Source organism: Centrocercus urophasianus, unplaced genomic scaffold (genome assembly GCF_019232065.1).
Source record: "Centrocercus urophasianus isolate 14NV4802_14NV808 unplaced genomic scaffold, USGS_Curo_1.0 seq_38, whole genome shotgun sequence".
NCBI classification, from domain to species: Eukaryota; Metazoa; Chordata; class Aves; order Galliformes; family Phasianidae; genus Centrocercus; species Centrocercus urophasianus.
In genome coordinates this window covers 4,629,967-4,655,631 of record NW_024884955.1, presented here as the reverse complement: position 1 = coordinate 4,655,631, position 25,665 = coordinate 4,629,967, and the positions used below count along the sequence as shown (strand labels likewise).

Sequence of the window (25,665 nt, the reverse complement as noted above, 5' to 3'; positions counted from 1 at the left end):
TGTAAGATATGGATAATATATTTTCTAGTAAGTGTACACATCTTCTGGCACCTGCTGGAACTATATGCATTGCAGACAGTCTGTACTGTACTGTGGGAAATGCTGTGAATGCAAACAGGACTAGAAATTGAACTTTCAAAGTTGGAAGAAAAAGAAAAAGAAAAAACGGAGTAGAGTAATTCCTGTTGGAGAATCTGAAAGAATTTGCAAAGATTTGGTTTTCACAGGATAAGGGCTCAGCAGTTACTTTGGAGGACAGAATCAGTAATGGTTATTTTTTTCAGTTCAACTGGCATATAATTAACATCAATTATGTCAAGTAGATAGTGACAAAATATAATCTCATTATCATGTTATTTGCTGGAAAAGTAGGTTTTCAAGCAAAACAAATGGTAGGAAGATCAGAGAACCAATTTTGTATTTCTGCTTGTGTTTGTTCATTTGAACCCCAGTGTTAACACTGCCATGTACTGTTTAATATGTTGAGTATTAGGCAAAAAATACGAAGATTGTAAAAATATTTATCTTTTCAGACCTGTTCTTTCAATTAACAAACTCAGAAAAACTGAACAGAATGAAAACCTAAACATTTTAAATTGTTACATATACAAAATTGAGTCGAGGATCTTGGCATGTAAAATAAAACTGTAAAATTGACTTCTTGTTACACAAACAGGGAACACTGCCCTATGACATCACTTGCCTGAGATTGTTTCATGTAAGGTTGATTTCCACCACAACATTTTTGGTAACATGGCTACAAGGATTAACTTTGATTCTTGAGAGATCAGAAGGGAAATAAAAGACAAATAATTCTATCAATTGTCTGTAACCCTTAGCAGCTGGTAATAGAAAAGGAAATACTAGAAGCCTGTCAAGTTTTATCTTTCAGTACAATGTAGATTCAATAAAAAATTACAAATGGGTGATGGGAGGGAGGAAATCATATAGACTTCAAACTTGTAAAGAAAAAACTGTGAACATATTACTGAAATGAAAAAACAGAGGCAGATGCTCAATAAAAGAAAGTGAACTGAATCCCTGCTAAGCAAATACATCTTAAAAATCAGTATCACTGCTAAGTTAGCCTTTGAAGTTACACACTACTTGAACTACAGCAGTTTACTGATTATTTTATTTATAATTATACTTGAGCAAAGCCAGTTCCTTTGGGAAGTTCACACTTTTGGCTGAAATAGATCCTCTCCTGACTGCAAACAGGTGACTGAGCTGTAGTAATAATCTGCAGGCACTTTATAAGTTTGGCCATGGAATATATAATATCCTGGAAAGGACATTAGGAACATACACACCTGTAACAACACACGGTGATATACATTTAACAGTTCATTTTTCCATTCACTTAGACAGCAAAGTCTGAATTACCATAAAAAGCAGCAGGATTCTATGAATTCTCCATTATATTATAGCTGTGAAACAAGTAAATTAAATTAACATAAAAAGATGGGTCTAGCTGGAGGGAACTGGATTCTTATCTCATTTATGCTTGTGTAACTCTGCTGAAATCAGTTCTATACCAGGGGAATAGATGGCAATCAGATTTAGCACAAGATAATTAAAGTACAAAGAGGAGAAATAGTTGTCATGCAGCATTTAAATCCGTTTTCACATCTGCAGCTCATAATACACATCAGCAGTCTCAGGATGTTTTGTTTGTTTCTATTTCTGTTAACAATGTTTTCAGTAATATGACCCTCACTGAACAGAAGATAACAGAGAGTCCAGACATGGAGCCTTCTGTATTGTAGCTAATGTTACACAGAGCAGCTTTCAAGTATGATGGGAATTCTTTAATTAGACTGAAACTGCAGTTATCTCACAGTCACATTCAAACGTTAAAGAAATTGAAATAAATCCGTAAGACCTACCCTGGAGTAGTCAAATCCATGTTTCTCCTTCACTCCATTTCTACAGAGTGTGTAGTTGTAAAATCGGGAATTTTTAAGTAATCCAACCCATTCTTTCCAACCAGGAGGCACATAGGAACCATTATATTCATTGAGGTACTTTCCAAAGAAAGCTAAGGGTAGAGAAAGCAGAAGTATAGTAAGAAACATCTCAAAGATACTCTGTTTAGTCATATTCTTTCAATTCTCTTTTGAAACTGGAACATTTTCCTTGAAGTGAGTTATGAGTTTGTCTGTTTCTTTTTGATTTGCATTCTGAATACGTATGACACACACTGGAACACAGTTACATTTGTTTTACGGGCTGATATTTTGAGACTGCTACCAGCAAAACAGAGAATGTTTAAAATAGCACCGGTTGTCACATTATCTCACCCTGCTCTGAATCACCCAATTTAGCTACGTTTTTCATTGTGGTTACACCCACTCAAGGTCTCCACCTAAGAACTGTCAGAAGCAGTGAAGTCACCAGCAGGAGGCTGGCTTAGGAGGAACGATGACACGAGAACCATAAACACAGTCAAATTTTAAAACTGCTGCATAAAAGAACTGAAGCAGCAGCCTTGCTTTGCAGAACAAGTACAGAGTAAGCGCAAGGATTCTAACAGAATGTCATCCAGACACTTGAGCCCTCCTCCCAGCTTATGTAATTGCTAGATTTGCTCTGTAAACCACAAGCATACAGACACAAATTATTCTCCAAAAAACAGTTAAGAATGTTACAATATATCATCACTATGCCACTGCAGGACAAATCAAACCCTCTTCTGGTTGCTTTATTTGTTTTTACAGCTTACAGGCAAAATTCTGCTCTTGGCCTGGAGATTGCAATGTGATTCAACATCTGAATTTTCATTTCAGAGCTCACACGTGAAGTTCTGAATGCTCTGGCAATACAGGTTAGCACTATCACAAAGACCAGCATGAAGACCTTCACTTGTTCTCCTTGACATTACAAATATTTTCAATTCAGAAGCAGTAATGCTGCTGCACCTTGCATGGATCTCAGTCTTAGAATAAAGCTTATCTCAAAACCCAGGAGTTTTGAGCATACAGTTCTCAGCTCCTGATTCTTGAAGTGTTTTTTAAGCTTTCAGCCACAACATCTGATATCACATCTTCTTGTATTTCTGTACAAGGAGTGTACACACAGTGTGCATATGGACAGTGAGGTAAGAAGGGCCAGCCTCACTGTAGTCAATGGAACTGTGGCTATTTGCAGGGGCAGAACCTGTCCAAGAGATCTAGTGAGAAATCATGTTACACAACAGTACATGAGAGAGCTCCATGTTATTACTAGATAGCAATTCTCTTTTCTATAAAAATGGGAAACGTTTACAGGATCGTAATACATGACAGAACAGAATGGAATCAATTTATAGGGAGCAAATATACTGTGCACCAAATACACATCAGATCCAGCTCACAGCGGATGCGAGCACAGCAAGGTGGAGGACAGCTTGTTTCAGCAGTGGCAACAGTGCTACGAAAGACAAGCCAAGTTCCAGATGGCCACACACAGCTGTCACACCATGAAATTAAGAGTATCTCAATCAGCTCATCCACATGAATAGCTAATGGTGGTGACCATAATGAAAAACTGTGTTTTGTCACTGAGAATTTGCTCTATCAAAGTGCTTTTGCACTCTTTGGATCTGTTACAATTCCTATGGAAATAAGGAGAAGGCATTACTTTCAGAGCAAGCTATGTACAAGCCAGCCACTTACAGAAGGGCTGGGTGACTGATAAACATGACACAGAAAAGAATCTCTGTTTCACTGTCCTCACGTACATCTTGATGCTATATCTGCCCCACTACAAATAAAAATTATCACATTTCTCAGGAACTGTTTGTACAGTATATATTTTTTCAAATGTTTCTGCTTTATGAACAACTTCAAATTTTTAAAGAGTGAAAGGCAACTCATAGTGATAGTGGGTAATTAATGTATGCAGGTGAACATTTTCTTCTCTCATCCTTGTTACACATAAGGACTGAAACACTGACTACTACCTACAGTAGCAGGTGAACATAAAGCAGTCCAAAGCTTCTCATCTCCCATTCAATATATTATCATTCAATTATATTCCAACAGATGAATTTGGCATTTCTGCTCAATGAAACCCCTCAGTTCCTAAAACCTATGCCTGAAGAATTCAGGAAAGAGGCATTCTGTAATGAATTACTGCATTGTTGTTCTGCAGAGGCCTTAAAGGCAAGTCTGACAGAAGTTCCTTCCAGCACCTTCTGCATACCCCGCATTGTATATTCAGGATGTCTTCATACTGTTTCATGGATGTCAATGAGCTTTAAATAATTTTCTCTGTTGTTTCCAGTGTTCCACTACACCTCTTTTTCTTTTTTCCCCTCCTCCCTCCTTTTCAGCCTTTTAAAGGCCTGTTATTCAAAAACTGTTAAAACATCACTTCTCTGTACTACAAAATATTGGGTTACAAAAAGCACTCTTGATGCTGATGAAAGATTTTCATTTTAGATTGTAAAGATTCTTTCTAACACATTTTTCCCCTCATCAGATTAGTTCACCACGAGAGACAGCTGCTCAGTAGAGCACATATGCCTTCGGAACATCCAATTCCAAGCTGCTCCAAGATTTCCTTAACAAACATTTTCAAGGACTGCTGTTTTGATACACTCAGCCATGTTCCCATATCCAACCTATGAAAGGATCACTAAAAAACACCAAGTGATTGTTTCTAATAAATGCATCAAAAGTGTGATTTCCCTTTGCTTTAAACGCTACAGAACATATTTTCTCCTAAGACCAAACAAAACAGGATACAGAAGAATTGAGTCCTTTGTACACTATTACCGCTTCCGCAGGGTTCCTAATCTTTCCCAGTTCTTTTCTCAGGGTCTCAGTCTTCAATGATAAGCACCTGGAAAATCCTTTGGTACAGAGTGGAATTTTCACAAGAGGCCTCAGTGTTTTGTGTTGTTGTTGTTGTTTTTGGTTTTTTTTGTTGTTGTTGTTTTGTTTCTTAGTTTAAAAAAAAAAAAACAACCCTCTTCCTATACAGAAAAAAAAATCATGCACGTAAGAATTTGCCCTTTGCTCTCAGTTAACACAAAGGTCTGCTCTGAACGTAACACAATTGCAGACACACTAGGCACACAGCTCCCTGCTTAAAAAGCAGCTCTCACCTATCTAAAGAACAGACATCTCAGTTTCAAATGTGCTCCAAAAGACAGCAGCCACCTTCACTGAAAATATTCAGGCTAGTTCTACCACATATCATTATACCAAACTGCAAGCTTGTTTCCACACCTGCTCCTCCCCAACCTTTCTTTTCTTTTTAAGAAAATCAAGCACACTAACACACTGCTACTTTTTCTGATTCTAGCTTCAAAATACGCAACAGAACTTAAGGGCCTCTACAAAGGATATTCATAATTTCCTGTTTGATGTCAAGTTTTAAGATAATTCATCTTCTTAATGCATCAGTAAAACAGTGCAGGGGAATCACTCAATCCTTTTCATGCCATACAGACTACTCAACACTGTAAGCTGGATATAACAGAACTTTGCAGCTCCCATAGCAGCAATGAAAACGTAGTGCAAGTCACAGATTCAGCACTGCAGAACTGCCAGAAGATCAGAATTAGAAACACGATTTTAGTCTTTAATTTGGTTTCCCTAATTTGGCTGTTCAGATCTAACTGACCATAGTCAGTCTTCTGCTCAGTCTGGATAGAAAGAAAAGCTTTAGAGAATGGTCAGAAATTGAAATAAGTTGCTCAAAATGACAGCACGGTTTTCATTCTGGGTGTTTTTCAGGTCTGGGCTGAAAGAAGTGCTCAGCAACATGGCCTGATGCAGGCTTTGGAGAGGTGGACAGGAGATCTCCCAAGTACCCTTCCAACCCAAATTATCCTGTGACAGACTACACGAGTAAACAGGTCCATCTTAAGTCAAATCAATGAGATTTCAGGATTTTAGAATTTAGGAAGATATCTGTAAATATTCCTGCTCTCACAATAAGTCATCAAGCCAAGAAAAAGTAAAATTAATTTTTTTGTTATTCCTGAACTATAAGCTCAGAAGTTCTATCATCCATCTGTCCTCTGGGAGTCCTCTCTTCACATCCTTCCCAGCACTCAGCTGTACGCACTCGGCAGCACACCATTAAACTGCACTTTCCACTGTGACTGTGAAGTTAAATTCCTGTTTAAAGCTACTGACCCTCTACTTTTAACTACAAATGCTGTGTATTAAGTACTTCAAAGAAGCATTTAAATCATCGTTCTTTTGATACAGCTAAGCAGACAGCTTTCCAGGTAGCAAGGCTTTGAGTTGCAAGTCCTACAGTTACACAGAGGGATTTTTTTTCACACCTCAAAAGACTTCTACTTCTGTATCTGACACTAGTCTTTCCTAACTCAGAGTTGAACAATTAGTTACAGCTGAGCTGAGTTTTTTGAGGGGAAAAAAGTCTTTCTGATCTTATTCTTTTGCTGTTTATCTAGCAAAAATTACTTTTAGTACTTTTAGTCCTCTGAAAGACAATCAAAGGAAGGCAAACTTGAAAACGTCCTCACCCTGGCTAAGTACAAATAATGAGCATTAAGCCCAAAGGTCAATTCAATTCTACATTCACATCATGGCCAAATATACTCAAACTGAAAATGTACAATGGAATCCACCCAGTGGAATTAATGGATTTACAGCAGAAGTAATACAAGGTTCTGAAATAAAGTTCTGTAATTTAGTATAAAATTTGGTTCCACAAGAGAGATTTTCTGGAAACTTCAGTTCTCGTGTGGTATCAAAATAACTGACCCAAAACTCATTCATTAAATGTAAGAGTTGTAAGAACAACATTGTACAGTGACTGGTAACCATTGCAATCAGAATATCCTACAGGTTTTCTTGTTGTGCTGGGGAACTACCATGGTAGTAGGACAAAGTGAACACAGAATAATCTTTATGATACCTTTGTCCCTCTTCCTGAATTTGCATTGCACATTCCACAGTCATGGCCGAGGACCAGTGCCAAGATCTATGCAGTGAATCAGAGGAATTGGCAGAAGAGGATCAGATGAAGCCAAATAAAACAAAAGGGCTTAAGCCAAATATTTTGAAATGGTCAACAAGGAATCAAATGGAAGAATGCTAACAATGAGCCAAATCTCTCTACTTTCTCAGGTGAGCAAATTCCCAATGGAGTCACTAGGCAAAAGGTGCCTCTCACTAAAGGCTATGGCACAGCTTAAAAAGTTCAAATAGAACTAGAATTGTAAAGCATAAATACCTTTCAGAACAGCTATCTCACACATACACTCTGAAAGTTGAAGGAAAAACTCTAGAAATAACAATCTTCAACTCATCAGTCTTTTGTAACAATTCAGTACAAGATGAGTCAGTGTGTTGCAACAGCATCATTTCCTGCACTGGGCAGCGCAAGAGAAGAGAGCGCTGGCCACATGGCTCAGAGCGCTGCGCAGTACCACTAGTCAGCCTGCTTGCTCCTTGGTGGCTAAGTCTGATCATTCAGATCTCCAAAATGTTTCCCTATACCAAAATCATGAAGACAATGAGACATCTTGTTTAAGACTCACCATCAGTTATCACACCTTCCTTCCATATATTACGATCACAGAGAATCCTAACTGTTAGATTTTTCCTCCTCATCATATTGTCAATTGATCGCAAGGTTCCAGGGAGCTACTGGGATATGCTGTGAAAGAAGAAGTAGTTTCTAGATTTCAACAAAGCCTGTTTTCTTTCACTTAGCATTATAACTGGAAGAATAATAAAAGAGTTCACAGTTAAAAATAATGAAGCCTTACAAATTCGAAGTCCAGCTCTGGTTCAGTATAACCACAGAACTCCTTTCAACAAGATATCCACCAAAACAGAAGAAATCTAGATTATACAGTAGTATACTTTCTGTACATCTACCTTTTATATTTCACACACACACAAAAAAAAAGAAATCTAACAATTTTTTTTTCCCAAAGGACTAGTCACCTCTTACAGCACTTAAAATGCATCCCGTCTCATACACACAGATACCCACCGTGTGCATAACAAATACACAAGGATGGGAAGTGCTATTATTCATAACTTGGACAATGAGGCACAGGTCTCAGGGTAGTACTCGTGCTATTAAAGCATACAGAAAGATAGGAAGATGTTTCAACTCAAAGAAATTGGAATTCTACTTCTAGAACCTGGAAGCAGAAGTTTATTAAGTTAAATTTAATGAAAACAAAATAACTGGCTTTTACAAAAGCAAAAGAACACAAAAAGATACTGCAGAAGAGGATAAAGCCAACAGATTTTTCTTAAAAGTGCAGTCATTTTAACAATCAAAATTAACAAAGGTTTAACTTTTTTTCTCAAATGTGAAAATATCTCCTTTAGTTTTTTTGCTATTTTGAATGCTATGACATGGTGATCGCTGCTTCTTGCTTGAAATGATGAATCAATACAACAAAGCCAATACACTTCAAATTGGCATCCTATCAGCAGAATACATGCAGTAGGGAAAAAAAGAGAGGAGCTTCTCACAATCTACACCATTTTATGTTGAAAACAGATAGATTAGAGGAATAAATAAGAAAGAGGGCAAGAGGGAAATAAAATATGACTGGAAAGAAGCGAGCCACAGGCACTGGCTTATTTCTGTACTTGTGGATGCATTCATCTCAGACTCCTGGAAGGTTTTATTTGATTGCAGGCTATTTTGTGGATTTTACTCAGTGAGTTACTCACTGAAATGCACATATTCCTCTCTCTGGGATGGTTAAAATGTGCATTAAATAACATAAAGCTACATGCAGAAGACAGGCGATAAAACAGCAGCTATATAGATGAGTTTCATTTCTACAATCTCTGCATAATCATTGGAACATAACTCAACTTAGTGCATTCACACCAAGTTATCGTACATTATAATAAGCTTAAAGTGAAATTAGTGAGGCACAGAGCTCAATTCATAGAAACAGAGGGAAAAGACACATGGGTCCTTGATTCAAAACCGACTGAAGAATAGATGTGAAGTCAGTGCTAGGTAAAAAAAAGTCTTTAACATACATAAAGCACAAAATTCAGAAATATGTTTTGTGTGAAAAGGTCATTCTCCAAAATATTTGCAGGATATTCCATCTCAATTATTCACTGCCATGGACCAAGTCTGCCAGAAGTAGAAACACAGACATGTATTCAGGCTAAACAGCAGCACACTTCTTACATCCTTTTCCAGCACAGGTTCTTGGTTTACTTTTACAATAACTGCTACCATGATATATCCAGTAGGCTGAAGCTTTCTTTCATGTCATTTTCAAATCCTAATGATCTCAAGCCAAGTAACAGATACAATTTGACAGCCCTAGATAAGGTAATTTTTCTATACAGAGAGAAAAAGATCTCAGGAAACAAATTTACTTTTGAGCAAAATAATTCAGAAACTTGATACCCAGTTTTCAAACATCACCCACATGTCTTGGAGGTGAATAACTTAACAATGCAGTTCCTAATTGTGCAAATCACATCTAAAAATCAAGTCTGACTCCTAAGCCACTTAATTATCATAATAAAAGATGGCCTTCAGATCTTCAGTAGCTGCCCTGCATACAGGACATCCTTCTCAGTCTGTTTTCTTTATATGCACATAACTGTTCTTAATATTTCTCTTTACATGTATTGAGCCTTGCAGAAAATACTCCATTATTCTGTCTACAGTTTGACTCCTTAGTTTACCAACTGTTCCCTACCAAAAAATTATACACAAAGATCAACTTCAGTTAAGTTTTTAAGCATTTCTGTAATCCAACTATTATGTAGAGCGAATTCTGCAGCAGCCAACTGATAAACAAGAGTATATATTCTGGATGTGCATCAAGATATTAAAATCTGGTTGCATATTTTTCACATTCGTTCCTCCTTTTCATCATTTAGCATTTACCAATGGCCTTTCTCCTCTATCTTACAATTTAACGTTAAAATCAGTTAAAAATGCCAAAGGCTTAGACAGTGAAGTGGAAAAATAATTACTTGAATGCAGTCAACCACTGTGTCATCTTCACCTAATATAGGAAGGAGGAAATGGAAGACTGTCACTGAATTTTAATGAATTCATTAGTTAATTACTGTAAATCCCCGTGAAAGCACTAAGAATGATTATTAATTTTATTCCCAAGAAATTTATTATAATGGCAGGGATGGACCTCCAACAATGACTTCTCTCTAAGTTCAGAATATATAAATGCTGCAGGATGACATATATTAATTCTTTGCATAATTCAAGTACAACCTTCCATCAGAGTGAGATACTGACATATTACCACACAACAAGTAGTGTTTTCCTTTTTTAATAGGTTAATTCAACTTAATAGAATTAGCTGTACTACAGGTTACTGCTGCTCGACAGGAATGAAGATGGTAAGTTAGTCAAGATATAGACTATATTTGCTGCATAATGTGCCACACTAAGCCCTAACATAGATGAATAGAATTCTTGCAGAAAAATCACTGAAGCAATTGCATGAATCAGTGAAGCAAAAGAAAGGCTGAATTTGGCCCATCATCCCTAATTTTATTGAATTTAATAAGAAAAACATGTATTTTAATTTCCTGACTGCAGATAAGACTGACAAAGTATTCTGGAATCAGACAACAGCTTTAAGACCTAATCATTCAGACAGACAGACGGACGGAAAAGAGAAGCTTTTATATTAATTAACGTTTAAGGGGAAGTTTAAACGTGTATTCTGATAAAGCTATTTCTCGTTAGAATCAAGCAAGCAACAAAGTATTGTGCGTTTTGAAAGATGCCTCGTACAAAGATGTGTATATTGACAAAAAACAGGATGTTTTCTTTGCTGTGAATGTTTACACAGGAACTTCTGGCAGAGAAATACTCCGACATTCAGAAACATTTGTCACAGGATCTCTTTCTTTTCCATTACAAGCATCTGTTGCTCTAAGTTAAAGTACCAGTGACCACTAGTTTGACTTTCTGATAATTCAGATGTTGCTTACAGGGCCTTTTCTAAAGACTAATTTACTAATTGACTCGGCTTGTTTCAACAAAATGCCTTTCTTGCCCAATTCCCCGCAATATGTAATGGGACAATGTTCTAGAGTGATTGTTTATCGAGATTAGAGATCTGGTGTCTGCATGTACTGGCTATATAATAAGAACATGACCTTTTAGTTGCTGTTTGTGACACTGGTAATTTTTACACTGGGAGACAGGGTAACGCACAGAAAAACACACCTTTAACATCTACTGCCTTAAAGGCTTCCAACACAGGAGGACAAGCCAGTCATTGCACTGTCACAACATTTAATTGATTCACATACAGCAACAGTGTATCTTACACGAGGGCCAAAATCCTGACTTACTGTGGAGACAGAAATTCCCTTGAGCTCATCATCTTACCTTCACCTCTATGCTGCTAAGTCATTGGTTAATAAAACTTCTTAAAGTATTAAAGTTGCATAACACAAAGGTGGCAACCAAGGCTGAAGCTAAGAAACACTTAAAGGAAAGTCCCACCTTTTCAACCTCCTTTCACACATCTTATTTGAAACTTGTGGAGGAGAATCGCGCACCACACTGATCCCTCCTGCCTGCAAACCATCAGCACGTTTCCCAAAGGTGCCCACAGCATCAAAAGTCTATAAGAATCCAAACCACAAATGCCACAGGAAAAATACTACAATGCAGGATGACCAGAATTGTCTTTTGCAACAGAATAAAACACAGGGAGATGAGCATTACAGAGAGACGAGCAAGGAGATGGGAAATGAGTGACGGAAAAGGGGAAAAAAATAATCAAAACAACAGAACACTAAGAGAAGCTTAAAAGCAGCAGGAGAGTACAGTTTTTCCTTTCAAGTTTAAATAAAAAGGAAAACATAAAAGGGAAACACAGGGAGGTTTGGCCTATGAATTAACAGATAAACAACCTCTCCACCAAAATGACAGCTCTCTCATTTCAGAGCTGTGAGCTTACATATTAAACACACACCTGCAAAAATCATATTCACCGTGACTGCTTTTCCCCCTTCAAGAAAATAAACAAATAAATAAAAGCAGTAGGAAGCTAAAGTGTGTATTTGCAGGTTTTGCCAGCAACACCATGCACTTCTAAATATTTCAATAAATCTATAAATTAACTCATGTGCTTTCCTGGTCTTCCCTTACTGCAGTCATGTTCAAGGACACCCCATATCACTGTTACAGAAGTTGATCATAACATCCAGAGATATTCTCCTTAGCACATTACTTTCAAAATTGTGCAAACTGTATTTCAAAAGTACAGTTTTCTGCTGTTTCTCAAACACACAGGTATATCTGCTGAGATCTTTGGAAATAACAGGTGAAAATAAACACTTCCTTGATGCTGACTGATCCCTCATAGTGGTTACCACAAGTTTTTATTCAGAGACCAGAAATTAACACCAGCCTTCAGAAATGGTAGCATTCATTCAAATTTTTGTAATAATGTATCATGTTGAGCTACGTGAATGGAGATCTCATTTACACCCTAAGATCACTTTGTAACTGTAAAACTATTTCTCATATTCCAATGCATTTAACTTCACAGAAAAAGAAAGAAAAGATAATGGAGATTCAACATAAATCTTGAATCTAAATGTAAACATCAATATAAAAATATAACACCTAAACATGAGGATATCTGCAACAGATGTAGAAGTTGGTAGACCTTGCAGGTGCTCAAAATAGAGCTGCTACATATAAAAAAATTATTACAACGAACAAATATCAGCAACACAAAACAAACGACCTGTGAAGAATAACGCTTGGTGTGGTATTCATACAATCACCAGAATTAGTGCCAGGAATGATAAATGGAGGGAAACAGCAACCAATTAACTAAGTATGCGCACTTCCCCTAATTTATTTCTTTCCACATTAATTCAAGCCTTTATTTTAAAAAACAAAACAGGGAAATTACCTATTTGTTTTAACACCAACCCTTCACAGTAGTGGCATGCACAACACACGTGAATGGTTAAAAACAACAAAAAAAGGATCTTGTTTCAATTAATATTTAAATTTTATATTCTGGAAGCACCATCAAGATCAAGCCTCACACATTATAAATTCAAAGCATGAATGTGCGCTACCAGTAATAACTGTACTACTAGCACAGATATACTACAAGTAACATGGCTATTTTCTGACATGACAGAAAGCATTTATTTAGCAGGAAATGCAACAGAAACCCTATAATTGGCAAGAACCTAAAGCTCATGTACAGAGAATGCAGGAAGGAAACAAGTGTGAAACAAGCGCTCCGTATTTTCTGAAATCCTTTCTACAGGATCTTTCTTCCTAAGGAGCACTGTGTACAGGAAGCATATTTGTTTCTCAAGTGTACACGTGATTTTGCTGATTGTTCCTCAGATATTTTACCTTGAACACTGCTCTGAGAATGGACTGCCTAGAGAAAACAATCCAGCTGAGTGCTCTGCCTCAAAGCACATAAGGGAAATACCCTTCTCTTGCATTCTTAGTTTGATTAATATATCTGTTCCATGCAAAATTCAAATCATTAAATTATTTCCATGGCATTTCTCTTGTATTTAGCAGGGCATATTTTACATTTGCTGTGCCTAGGGTTTAGTCCTGCAACAAGACATGCTGTTCCTATACCATGCATATTTACTCCTTTGTAAAGGTTGATGGCAGTGGCTTCTTTCTGTGTTGTTTTTTTTCTCCTCCACTTTTTTTTTTTGGTTTACAGTTTTTCAAGTAAAAGAACAAGGAAGCTAAAACTACAACCTACATGCGCAATAGAAGCTATGGCACTTTGCACTGTTGCAGTCCATTATGAAAATAAACTAAACTATATGTTAGCTTCTGTACTAAGAAGGCTAAGCGAACTTTCAAGTAGAGTCAGTCTTGATCTTACCTGTCCTATATCCTGTGTTGTTGAGGTACACAGCAAAAGTACGTATTTCATGCTGAGCCTGCCAGGATGGAGAAGAACAGTTCTCGTTGTTAGTGTAGGTGTTGTGGTTGTGGACATATTTCCCTGTTAGAATGGAGGAGCGAGATGGGCAGCACATTGGTGTTGTCACAAAGGCATTGATGAAATGAGCACCTCCATGCTCCATGATTCGTCTTGTTTTATTCATCACTTGCATAGAACCTGAAAAAAGAAAATTATCTCAGAAATATTTTCTTGTTTCAGTCACATGAGATAAGAGCTCATGGTTTCCATCAGAATCAACCACATGTAGTAACAGCTCTGTGATTTCAGAGGGAACCCAAATTCTAAGACTTCCCCCCCACTTAGGAAGTTCTCCCATGGTTTTGAGAAGGGTGAAATACTCAAGCCCTAACTTAAGATTGAACTCAAACCTGTTGACATAGATCATAAACATTTTTAAATTTCTCTCTAAGCTCAAGATTTCCAACTGTAACCTAGAGTGCTTTGCACAGCCTTTCTGGAGCCACTAGTACTGTTCCAGTAGCTGAAGGCAAGACTCAACGTGAATTAGACTGAGATAATACAACCTGAGGGTGAAATTAACTTTGTGCAGCAAGTCTGACCATAGTTTGTATTATTTAATCCTTGGTTTCTGAAGATACCTGATGCACTACCTTTTGTGCCAACTTTCTGTTTCTGCAGAAGAACACTTCTTGCTGAGGGTTGTAATCACTGAACTGTTCACACTGGAAGGGATGGCTCCAAACCCACTGTTCAAGCCAGTCTTCTAGAGTTTTCTACTGCATAAAACGCACTCTTCTCTCAAATTAAATATTAGCAGGAATTGATTTCCAGAAGAGGTAGCAATGGAACAAAGCCCTCTTCAGAATTTCCATAATCAGCTCACATAGTTCTGTCTACCCACTTGATCCATTTTGATAAAGGTGTTAGCTAAAATTCTACAGATTCTCTAAGGCTTAGTTTTGCAGAATCAGATTTTAGATGAGTAGCTGGGACACACAACCACAAACAAACAAGCAAGTTTAACTGGTAGGGACTTGGATGATTTGGGGTAATGAGAGTCAAAGCCTTTTTGCCAGATGTTACTAAAAGACACACTGTTGGCAAAAGGCTGTTCTGTTACCTGTTTAAGACAAGGCTTTAGATTAGTTCTACCAGAACTATAAACCTAGATAAGCTTGGATCCATATCAGAGGTTCTTCTTACGCATAAAATCATCAAAGATCGGAAAAAAAGGACTTTTAGATTTCATTATCTGTTTGATAATCAGGTTTGATGTCAGGTTAAAATATCAGAGTGCTTGATTGAAGAATTCCAACTTCCCAAGGAACTTACACCTGTCATCAGCACAACTTTGCAAAAGAGAGTAAACCTTTCCATCACCAATACTCCCTTCTAATTACAAGCAAAGAAAGCCAACAGAGAGCACAGAGATGAAGGTATGGGTTTATGTTGCAGTAGAGTTGGTGCTAACTTACCCAAGGTTGAGTTGGATTCATAGTTCAGCTTTAATCAATATATCCTGCAACCATCTGGCACAAACTGTATGTCAATAATGGGTTTAGGTTTCTTCTAAGCTCTTTAAGAAGGGATTTCATTATGAAATTGCAACAGTAAGTCAATTTGACACAGAGAACGTTGATATAACTAGGAGTAAAAACCTAAAGGGGAAATGGTTGCCGTATATGCCATATATAAGCCATATATGAAATCTGACTGTCTGCAACCATGAATGGAGGTTAACTGCTAATGTATGTCATTTCATCTTAAAATTGCCATGGCATTAGTTTTCTTGAGATCATTTTGTTGGAATTAATATAAGAAAGAAAGAAAGAAATCTGTGCATTTTTTAGATCAGAGTACATCCTTGTCACATCGCTTTGGCACAAGAACCAAGGTGAGTTATTGACTCTCCCTTCAGAGCTTGTTGAACTCCACATTTTGAAATAAAAGTTCTAAACAAAATAAGTGGTTTTTTGTTTTATTGTTTTTTTCTTTCTATAACTGTGGGAAAAGAAAGTACGCGTTTTGGGAGAAGTCTCCAGTTCTTCGAAGGCATTAACACAGTTAACAGTCAGTTATACACCATGTGTCTCTGAAAACTGGATGTTTCCTCTGTGCCATCTTATGAACTAGCCCAAGAACAAGTATTGCCATTCCAATATTAAAATACAATTTAACAACTCCTTTAAATGACAGAGACATCTGTGCATAAATAACAGTACATGTTATGACTCCCCTTGGGGACACTAACTGTCTTTAATAAAACTGCTGTAATTACAAGGTCCTATATATCAACAGTCTCTAATACAAAAACTTACGATCTAATCTGCTTCCCTAGCTTGACAACTAATACAGAGTGACAGATCAGTCGAAGGTAAAACTCCAGCATACTCTTCTCTGCAGTGTTATATAGGCCAGCTTTAAATATTTTAAACAGCCTGAAACCAGCCAACCAAAGCTTATTTTCTTCAGCTTGCCTCCAGTACAAACACAGAATTGCAGAAAAAAAGTATAAGTTGATCTTTCCATAGCAGATTAGTTACATGCTAATCAGCAGCTGGAACCTCATCAAATCACCTTTTGAGCTGGAAAATCTTTTGGGGTTTCATTAGCTGATGCACCGAGAGAAATCATGCTTTAAAGTGTCAATATATTATACAGAAAATGTCTGTGACCTGTCAAAAAGCACTGATTATACATAAAAATGATGTGGTAGTTAAATGTGGAATTTCTATGCTATCTTTCAAAAACAAAAGATCTACAAGACTGTGAAAATAGCCAATTAAATCAATTGGATGCATTCAAGCCTCTCACTTAAATCAAAGAAAAATCTAGGTTGAAATTACACTTGAATTTTGTGTAGTGTCCAAAACCTTACATTTAGTGTCCCTTCACAGCTCACTTTAAGGATTAGGCTAATATTTTGACTACTATTAATGGAGAATGCACACTAAAAATGTATGCATTTTAATGGAATCTTGGCACTGAGGTTAAGCTCATGTGAACTAAAAGGTATCTAGGTACCTATTCATCCCACTACATATGAATTTAACTTCACTTTTTAGTATGCTAGGAAAAAAAAAACAACACTATAATACAGGAGACCCAATTACATTTACAAATGCTACAAAGAAAAAATATCCAATATAGCAAAGTGCTTAATCCTATTGTGTTCTTCAAATGAATGTTATATTGGAAAGGGAGTTATTATAACCCTGTACTGGCATATAAGAACATATACACATACAAGTATCTTTCATTAACTACTCAATAAGGCTGCAATCAGGGCTAGCTAAAAAAAATCCTTTATCAGTTTAGCAGTTGTTCATGAAATAACATTGACTTTCTCATTAACTATGTTTTGCTGTCAGAGGTCATAATTTACAGGAGTTTTAGCAAATTTCACTTGTTTAAGAGCTTTCAAGTCTCAAGTGACTCAGTAAATTCTGCAGGGCAATTTGAAAAGCAGCATCTATATGCAAATAAGTTCACAATCCCAGAACGTACACTTCTCTAAAGCCTTCCATTCGATTCTCATTAGACATCCTTTTCACACACATCTTCACTTCCTTTTTTTTTTTTATCTTTAATGTTAACACAGCTCTAAGACACTTATCTCCACGTATGATAACTAAGAAACATTATCTCCATGATACTCCTTTTATTTTTTTCACACATTGGAACGAGTAGGAACATATGTATCACCTCTGGCTCAGATTTCTGTAATGTGGCTGAAATATTTTCTAAATAATTAGATCCTCTTCTAGCTATGAGATAATAAGTTGGTTTATTAAACCACAACAACACAGTGGGCAACCTGATTACAGTAGAGAGACAGGGGAATAACATGGACTTACACGGCTCTTAATGGGGGAAAAAGAATTTGGTTCCAATTAATTATTTCTCCTCATCAGTATATTCCTCTTCTTTCTATTCACCTGCTCAGTACAACTCTCTTGATTAAAATGATAGTCAACTGAGCATGCATGTTTCAGTGGAACTTGGTGCTCATTCACCTTCTTGCATCTGTACCCATTCCAATTTACACTTGTCCTTCGACGTGGCAATTCTACACTCTTTTCATCAGTGCTTCACCAGTCTCATCCTTTTTTCAATAGAAGGCTGGGTTTTAGCTTCTTAAATAAACTCTTGATTAGCAGCAGCAGTAATAAAAAAAAGTTGAACTCCTTTCTTGAAAAGGCAACATCTCCTGGCAAACCCTGCCTGCTAATGTTAAAACCACCTTAAATTTATTTAATTTAGAGAGGCTGTTAGGAGCACTTGAGATGCACTGTGCTCCTTTCTGACTCAAATGTAACCACAATAGAAAAATGAAAGCTACAACATCCACCAGTTGGAGAATACTGCAAGTAATTGAAATCTTTGTTATGCACAACCTTCTCTGCTATGCTGTCACAGCTCGCAAGTTTTCCTTAGTTTTTTTTATTTGTAGTTCACATCTTGTTTCTTAAATGTTTCTTAAATGCATTAACCACAATCCTCACAAATACCAATTTTGATTAATTTGGATAGCTCAGTAGACAACAGACCAAAACAGAAATTAATTCAAACAAATACTGGGTCTCACAAAGCCACTAGTCACAAATGACAAATACCTAATCTCAGCTTCACTGGATGGATTTTCCTTAGTTAGATGCTGATTTGTGTGGACACATGCCCATTATGCTTGAAATTGGAAAGCATCAGGTAATCGGAGAAGAGAAATATACTGCCCAAAGGACTTAGACAATTGCATCAGAAACAAGCAGACTAGCATAAAATAGAAGATGATAAATTTTTTAGGACCACCTTCTGAGCCTGCAAGATAAAATACGTAGGTTCTTTTAGGTATGCATTATTAAAACTGCTTTTTATGATCCAAATAACCACTTAAAAAGTGACAACATCAAAAAAGCAAAACAAAACAAAAAGCAACCACCAGAACCAACCACAATATTACAGACATGCAATAATACTGATAAAAAGGAAGCATCTATCAGAACACTGCCATGTTGATGTGATTAACCTCTCAACTAGAAAAGTATAGAAGTAATACAAGTTAATTAACTTTACTATTTGCGTTCCATTTCTTCTTTGAGGCTTGATACTAGAAAGCTGGCACAGCAGCTTGTCAAAAAACCCCACCAGACCACACATACAGCAGCTCTCATCTTCCAGATGATTTGGGCTTCATAACCACATAAAAGTGTATCATTAATGTGAAATTACAAATGTAAACTGGATTGTGTTAATCACTTCTCCTAAGTGCAGACAACGTTTTGTACATATAAGCTAGCTTAGGTAATACAAGAAAACCCAAATTCTGACAGTTAATTCATTGTTCCAAATCATTAGGCAAAGCATGTTTAATCTCCTTTCTTCAACAATTAACACAGCATTAAATAGCTACATAGAAAATAGCATAAATAGCACTGCAGAACCTTTTCACACTAAGCAATTTTGGTCAGTAATTAACTACACATCTAAACGGACAATACTGAGAATAGTATGAATATGTTAGGTAAGATTTAAGTAATTAAAATTAAAATTGTATACGTAACGAATGCCTGTAATTACACAAAAAATTTGGGTAATTACATGCTGCAATAATCAGTTATGAATTGAAACCTACTGCTTAGGCATGTAGCTTCCCAGGCTATACTTGCATTTGCCAGAAGCACAGTTTAGACATGTAGATGAAGACAGACAGACAGGAATCTCATATTTCCACAGAAACAGGAAGTTTGACATTCTAAGTAGAGACTACCTTCAACTGCATGCAACTGGAAACCTACATAAGGCTAAGTTTCAAGTTTCAACTTTTGCTATCTTGTTCCTTCTACCGTATCTTACACACAGACAATATTTTATAATTTTTTTGAAAACAAGCATCTAGCTTCAAGGAAAAGCAGCACTATACTCATTACCTAAAATTCTCTTTATGTTATGTTGGTTTCTTACCAAGTTCTACATCCTGATCATCAGTAAGAACAAGGATGATGTTTGGGCGGATGTTTCTACGATCTCTTTGAAATCTTCCTTTCAGACGCTGATTTAACAGGAAAGCTGAACTTCCATCCAACAGTGATAAAACCATCATCATGAATAATCCAAGGACAACACTATGCTGTGCCATATTGTGTTGATTTAGTGTTCTCTCTGAACAACGTATGTTAATGGCTTCCACTTCTTTTTTGTTTGCAGGTATACTATAAAAGACAGAGAAACACGTATTTATTTATACTTTTCCCTCACCACCCCCAGCTCAAAGGAACAACAACAAAGTTATCTCCAAAGAAGTGAGAAGCAAGAGTTAGATAATTCTAGATATACCAAAAAAAAAAAAAAAAGTAACAATGAAGTACTTTTTTTAGTAACAACTGGAAGCAGAAACTTGAAAAAGTCACAGTTCATAAGCTGTTACTTACATATGCAATTAAGTTTTCACTCTATGCTCAAATTCAGCAGCAATTTCAAGGGCTCAGTAGTGCATCAAACTCTTACTCTTGCTTTGAAACATAAAAAGTAATCTCCTTATTTAAGGTTCTGGGATGTACTGAGATGACATTTTTGCTTATTGCATCAAAAATGCAAATGTTGAAAACACATCTATGTATATTTTTAAGCAGTATTAAAACTTACTGAGTTTACCACACATTTATAAACTCACAAAGGATCATCAAATTAGAAGATTTCTATTTCGCTGCTTTGACTTACAGATTTCATTAGAGTACAGAACTGTTCAGACCCTGGTACTGTTGTAGGATACTGTCTGAAGTCTCTAGCTTTGTCAATGGTGTGATTTCCTTTTGACACTTCTGTTGGTTTCCAAGATTTTCAAGTATTATTGAGCATTGAAGACCACTACTGCAAATGACTGTGAATCCACTGAAATGTTTTGCACTGCCTTAGACTTTACTTCACCATAAATACAGTTCCCCAGTTCACCTTGTTTGTAAAACAGAGCAAAACTGATACTGCTCCTTCCAGTGAGCCAGAAAAGACACTCTGGCCATTCCTCCAAGGAGATTCCTAAAAATAAATGAGCGTGCTGAAGCATTTTTGAAATCACAGTTACACTCAGTCTTCTTCTGCTATAAAGGCATTTTCTCCTGCTTTCAGAAGTCGAAATACATGAAACTGTAGAGAAATATCAAGTACCAATTATTTCATCAGACTTAGCGATCAATGAGTCAGTTTCTGATGGGTTCCCTACTTGCTGTTCACTACTTTCTGGACTGTTGCCAATGATCTCTTGCAATGCAGTGAAAAAAAAATAATAAAATCAATTAATAATGACACAAGGGAGGCTCTCTGCTTTTTGTAAAGACCAGAAATGCCTGAGTAGAAAGAACCTAGCCAAGTATATTTCACCCGAATAAATACATCAGCTATTCTGTTCCTATAGCCACTTGGGAGAACAATTTTTCCCCAAGCAGATTATTTCATAGCTACATTATTACTTCATCTCTCTCAGTGTCTGTTGAGATAAATTTTTATTAAGAAAGTTCTCACGAAATAGCAAAATCACTGGTCTGAAAAATTATACTCAAATTCTATGCTTATTTAAGAAATACGTATTTAATTTTCATATAAGTCAACAGATATGTACTACAGTATGATGCAATGTTTACTAAGGCTGCTTTCCAAAAATGTATGCTAATAGGTTTTTTTTTGTAGTCTCTCTATTGAGTTTCACTAGCAGGTGAGATCAACTTTCTTCATAAAAAATAAAGATTACTTTTACATATCTTACCACTTATTTCAGTGGGTAGGGAAAGAGAAAAGTCCAGCTTCCTAAATTCCAGATACAGTTTTAGTACCTTTGCTGCTGATCAGAGACTTGCCAGGCTATAGCAGAATGAGCACCGATAAGTCCTATCAATTTTCATTCCTTGTAGTCAGAATTCCATCTGCAGCAGTAGAGCTGGGAAGAATCATGTCCGATTCAGTGTGTTGCTACTGTCCAGAGAAGTCAAAAGCAGCCTGAGAAGCAAACCTGGATCTGTTTCAAAACAGGACGGAAAAAAAATTCATAATTTTAGCAGACATACATACATATATATATTCCTCAACACTGGCTTTCTAGGGGGAAGAGGTAGAGAAATGGCTTCTGATCTTCAAAGATTGTTCCACATGTATTACTCTATACCAAAAAACAAGCAAACAAAAAAGAGTAATATAGATGCTTTTATTATTTCTATCTTTCTGACAATCTAAAATTTAATGCTTTCTTTTTCTTCTGTTCTACATTAGCCAGTCACTTCCCTGAATAACAGCATTTGCTGTCATTTCTTGCAGCATTTGGAAGGCCAACCCTTTTTGCTGTATCTTAACTACACTCACTGAAGAGTGCTGTGCATATGATCACCTTCTTTGTGTTCTTCTCACTTCTTTTGAACAAATGCATGCAAATAACCTTATGGCATCTTTCCCCTCAGTCTGTCTTTTCCTCAAAGTTTATTGCCCCTCACTCATTCCATTGTATTTAAAAATAGAAGTTGTCCCCAGCTCAGAGTGTTGCTTATCTATCTGTGAAATACTTAACGCATTCAGGGATGTACTTAAACTGCTGTTCCACAGCTACTTTACCAAACATGTACATTTATGGTTAGAAGAATTAGTTCTGAGAGGACGCTGCGGATGGAGGAGAGAACTTCATGTAAAGTACAAGAGGCATTTCCTTCCAAAACCTGTTATCTCTTTCTATCCCCCTCCTCAACAGAAAATTGTCAACTATTTTGATGAGTTATGTTCCTGTTATTATCAAGGTAAGCGCAGCCAGGAACCAGCTCAAAGCATGTAATTATGTGCAAAACTCACACCAGTAACTAGGTAAGAAAATTAAAGCAATTTTAGAAAATAACCTATTTCTTAAAATGTGTATTCATAAAAGAAAGACGTGCCACTACTAACAGCATATTTGCTGTAAAACCTAAAAGCCAGCTTTAAATAGTTCTGAGAATAGTAATAGAAGAGCCTCTTGCATGGACTGCCAGTGGACAAATATAGATGGGTATTTTTAACCCTTTGCCTTCAAGGAACTTCAGGGAGGGAAATATGACTTAAAGTGCATTAATATTCTTCCCCCATTTCTATCAACAAGCTGAACTGTGACTCAACAGTAGCACAGAGAGTCTGCAGGCAATGCCCCAGTCTGCCTTCACTTTTAATATAGCACCCACTCCAATGATGCATTTTGCACTGAGTGGCACAGATGGTCCACTGCTTTATGTGTCTCTGCAGGCCATCCTCCAATATTAAAGATGCTTGATCTCTAGTGGCTCTCATGAGAATTAGGTACGCCTCTTATTTTCTCACAGATTACATGTGCAAACTTGATGACTGTTTTATATTTAGTATTTAGGAAGTGCTATCAGAAATGCATCAAACACTCTGCAGCTGGGTCACCTAGCTCAGCTTTATCAAGCCTACAATTTCCGAGCAGGCTGCAGTAAAGAAAGTCTGGTCCTCTTATTTTCTATGGTTTACGGTCAAGTTTAACAAGTCCCCAACTCCCTTCATAGCCTGAATTAGATACAGCTGCCTTTTTTTGTTCTTAACTCCTGCTAGCATGGAGAATAAGAATAGTGCCAAACTCAGTTCTCCTGTGTGGCAGCGCAGAACATTACGCTAAGTCACATTATAAAAGTTGAAGATTTTAGTGCATTTATTCTATTTATAAAAGATCGGAGACAAGTTCCACTCCCAAGTAACATTTACACCAAGGAAGGACAACTTTTTAATACTGCCCTCAGTAATTATCGTCAGTTCCACTGCAGCACAGGCAGGATGCACAAGGATGACTGATGTCAGTTCTATCCCCAGATGGTGTTTTTTATCAAGCTATTGATTAGTATTGCTTGGCACAGATGTAACATCACCACGTGTCAACCCAGTAGCTGACAGCAGACGGCACACAGTGCAGCTCCAAGCCTTGCTAATACCAGCCACACAACTGTCCTGTGCACAAACCTAGTGCAACTTCACTGAAGTCAAACAAATTACGTTGTGTCAATATAATCAGAGTACTCCTGTAACAGAAAAAGCACAAAGATACGAAATCAATTCATGAATCAAATGTAAGTTAATCCCACTTTAAGACTTTCTACAAAGCTGTTTCTAGTTTTGCTTACACTAACTTATCTTTTTTTTTTTTTACGTACACTGCAAAACACTAAATACAGAATTGGTAAGGCAGCCACAATAGAACAGGGTAACAGCATGAAAGCCACGAAGTGGAACTGCACAGTAAGGGAAAGCAGGTTAGCAACAAGCGACACACACCTGCTCCACATCCAGCTGGAGCCAATACCAGGTGCATTATTCAAGCACACTTAGGTGTGCCATTTGTCCACTGCTTAAAGTCATTGAAATACATGGTGGTGGATCCATTCCCTAGCAACCAACCCAATTAAAACCACTTTGCCAGTTAAATGGATTCAGCCGCTCTGCTGTTCTCTTAACTCTCGACTTGCTCCTATACGTATCGGGTTTGGTTATGACATTCCATTTTCACTGAAGCTGTCAGCCATCATTTGAAACCATCACATTTTGTATGTAAGAGACAAAAACAGCTTGATTTGTGAATCGGAAAGATTTCTGTTGGTAATCCAACCAGGTTCTCAGGAGAAGGCTGGAGTTATCATTCATGCTATAATCTAACAGCATGCTGTATCTTCTTCTGCTTTGGCTCTTACTTGTTTCTTTCTTTTTTTCCCCACAGCCAGTCAGAAGTTTAAGCACAGCTAAGCGTGGCTCTCAGTGATGATAGCTGTGCTGATTTACCTATCTAAACCGTGGCCCAATTATTTTCCTTCACAAGCAACCAACGTTTATTCAGAAATCAGGAAGAGAGCTCCCAGACTTATCAGGGCACTGGATTACCATGCGGATGAATTCTCCTGAACTGCCTTCCTTATGCTGGTGAATTCCATACCAAAGCTAAATATTTATCAAAGGGAAGCCTACACTCATTGTGGAATCTCTTCCTTATTATGCAACTTCCTTTTAACTAACACTGAATTCAGTGTTCAGTTACAGTTTTTGTCAGGACTTCATTTTAAAAAAATGTTTTAAAATACATAATACACTCTGCATCTCCGTACTATCCTTCCTATTCACCACCTGCATATTTTGCTACAGGTTTCCTGTAAGCCACAACATTCATAAGCCTTCAGGTAGGTTTCACTGCTAATTGGATCCCCCAAACCCACACTAACAAACATGTTTTTCTTCACTACGTGCAGATAACAGCCCAACAACAACTTCTAAGAGACTAAGAATTACTCCCCTATTACACTTATTACCTCACGTCTTTATAAACCATAAAGACACTCTGATTCTAAAGATAATTATATTAACTTGTGCTATGTACAACAATAACCACCGACTTACCAGAAGGGAACAAATGCAAGAGCATTAAAACAGAAAAGGTAGGCAAGAACAGTCACTGACACAAACGTTCTATCAAGCAAACAGATTTTTTGCAGCTACATATAGAAACAAACCCTGCTCTGTATATACATCCGTTAACACATACAGACGTTCAGCCGCACGCATTCCCCGGATGCACGCGATGATTTATGAAACGAGAAGCGAAGTGCTACAGCATCACTTATGTGCCAACTCTTCTCCCGACCACCGCCCGCCGCGTGCTGAGCTGCCGATGTCTGCACCGAGCGCCCTCCGCTCCGCGCCGCAGCGGGCCGGGGCTGAAGGGCGGGCGGCGCCGCGGGGAGCAAGGCGGGGAGCAAGGCGGGGAGCAAGGCGGGGAGCAA

At 37.2% G+C, this 25,665-nt stretch overlaps 1 protein-coding gene across 5 annotated transcripts in view; it reads right to left on the bottom strand.

Moving 5' to 3' along the window:
- SULF2 (sulfatase 2) overlaps positions 1 to 23,919 on the bottom strand; it is a 62,069-nt gene extending 38,150 nt beyond the window's left edge. For 2 of the 5 annotated variants that reach the window (XM_042832344.1, XM_042832347.1), the window contains exons 1-4: positions 20,834 to 20,916; positions 19,847 to 20,094; positions 13,841 to 14,080; positions 1,890 to 2,041 (exon numbers count right to left, since the gene is read on the bottom strand). In XM_042832344.1, the coding sequence (XP_042688278.1) occupies positions 1,890 to 2,041; positions 13,841 to 14,080; positions 19,847 to 20,094; positions 20,834 to 20,901 (708 nt within the window). In that variant the 5' untranslated portion in view covers positions 20,902 to 20,916. Of the gene's footprint in view, positions 1 to 1,889; positions 2,042 to 13,840; positions 14,081 to 19,846; positions 20,095 to 20,833; positions 21,236 to 21,641; positions 21,891 to 23,860 lie in introns of those variants that run through there. The other 3 variants (XM_042832346.1, XM_042832345.1, XM_042832343.1) reach the window with 3 other exon arrangements.
- Between the last annotated feature and the right edge of the window lie 1,746 nt (positions 23,920 to 25,665).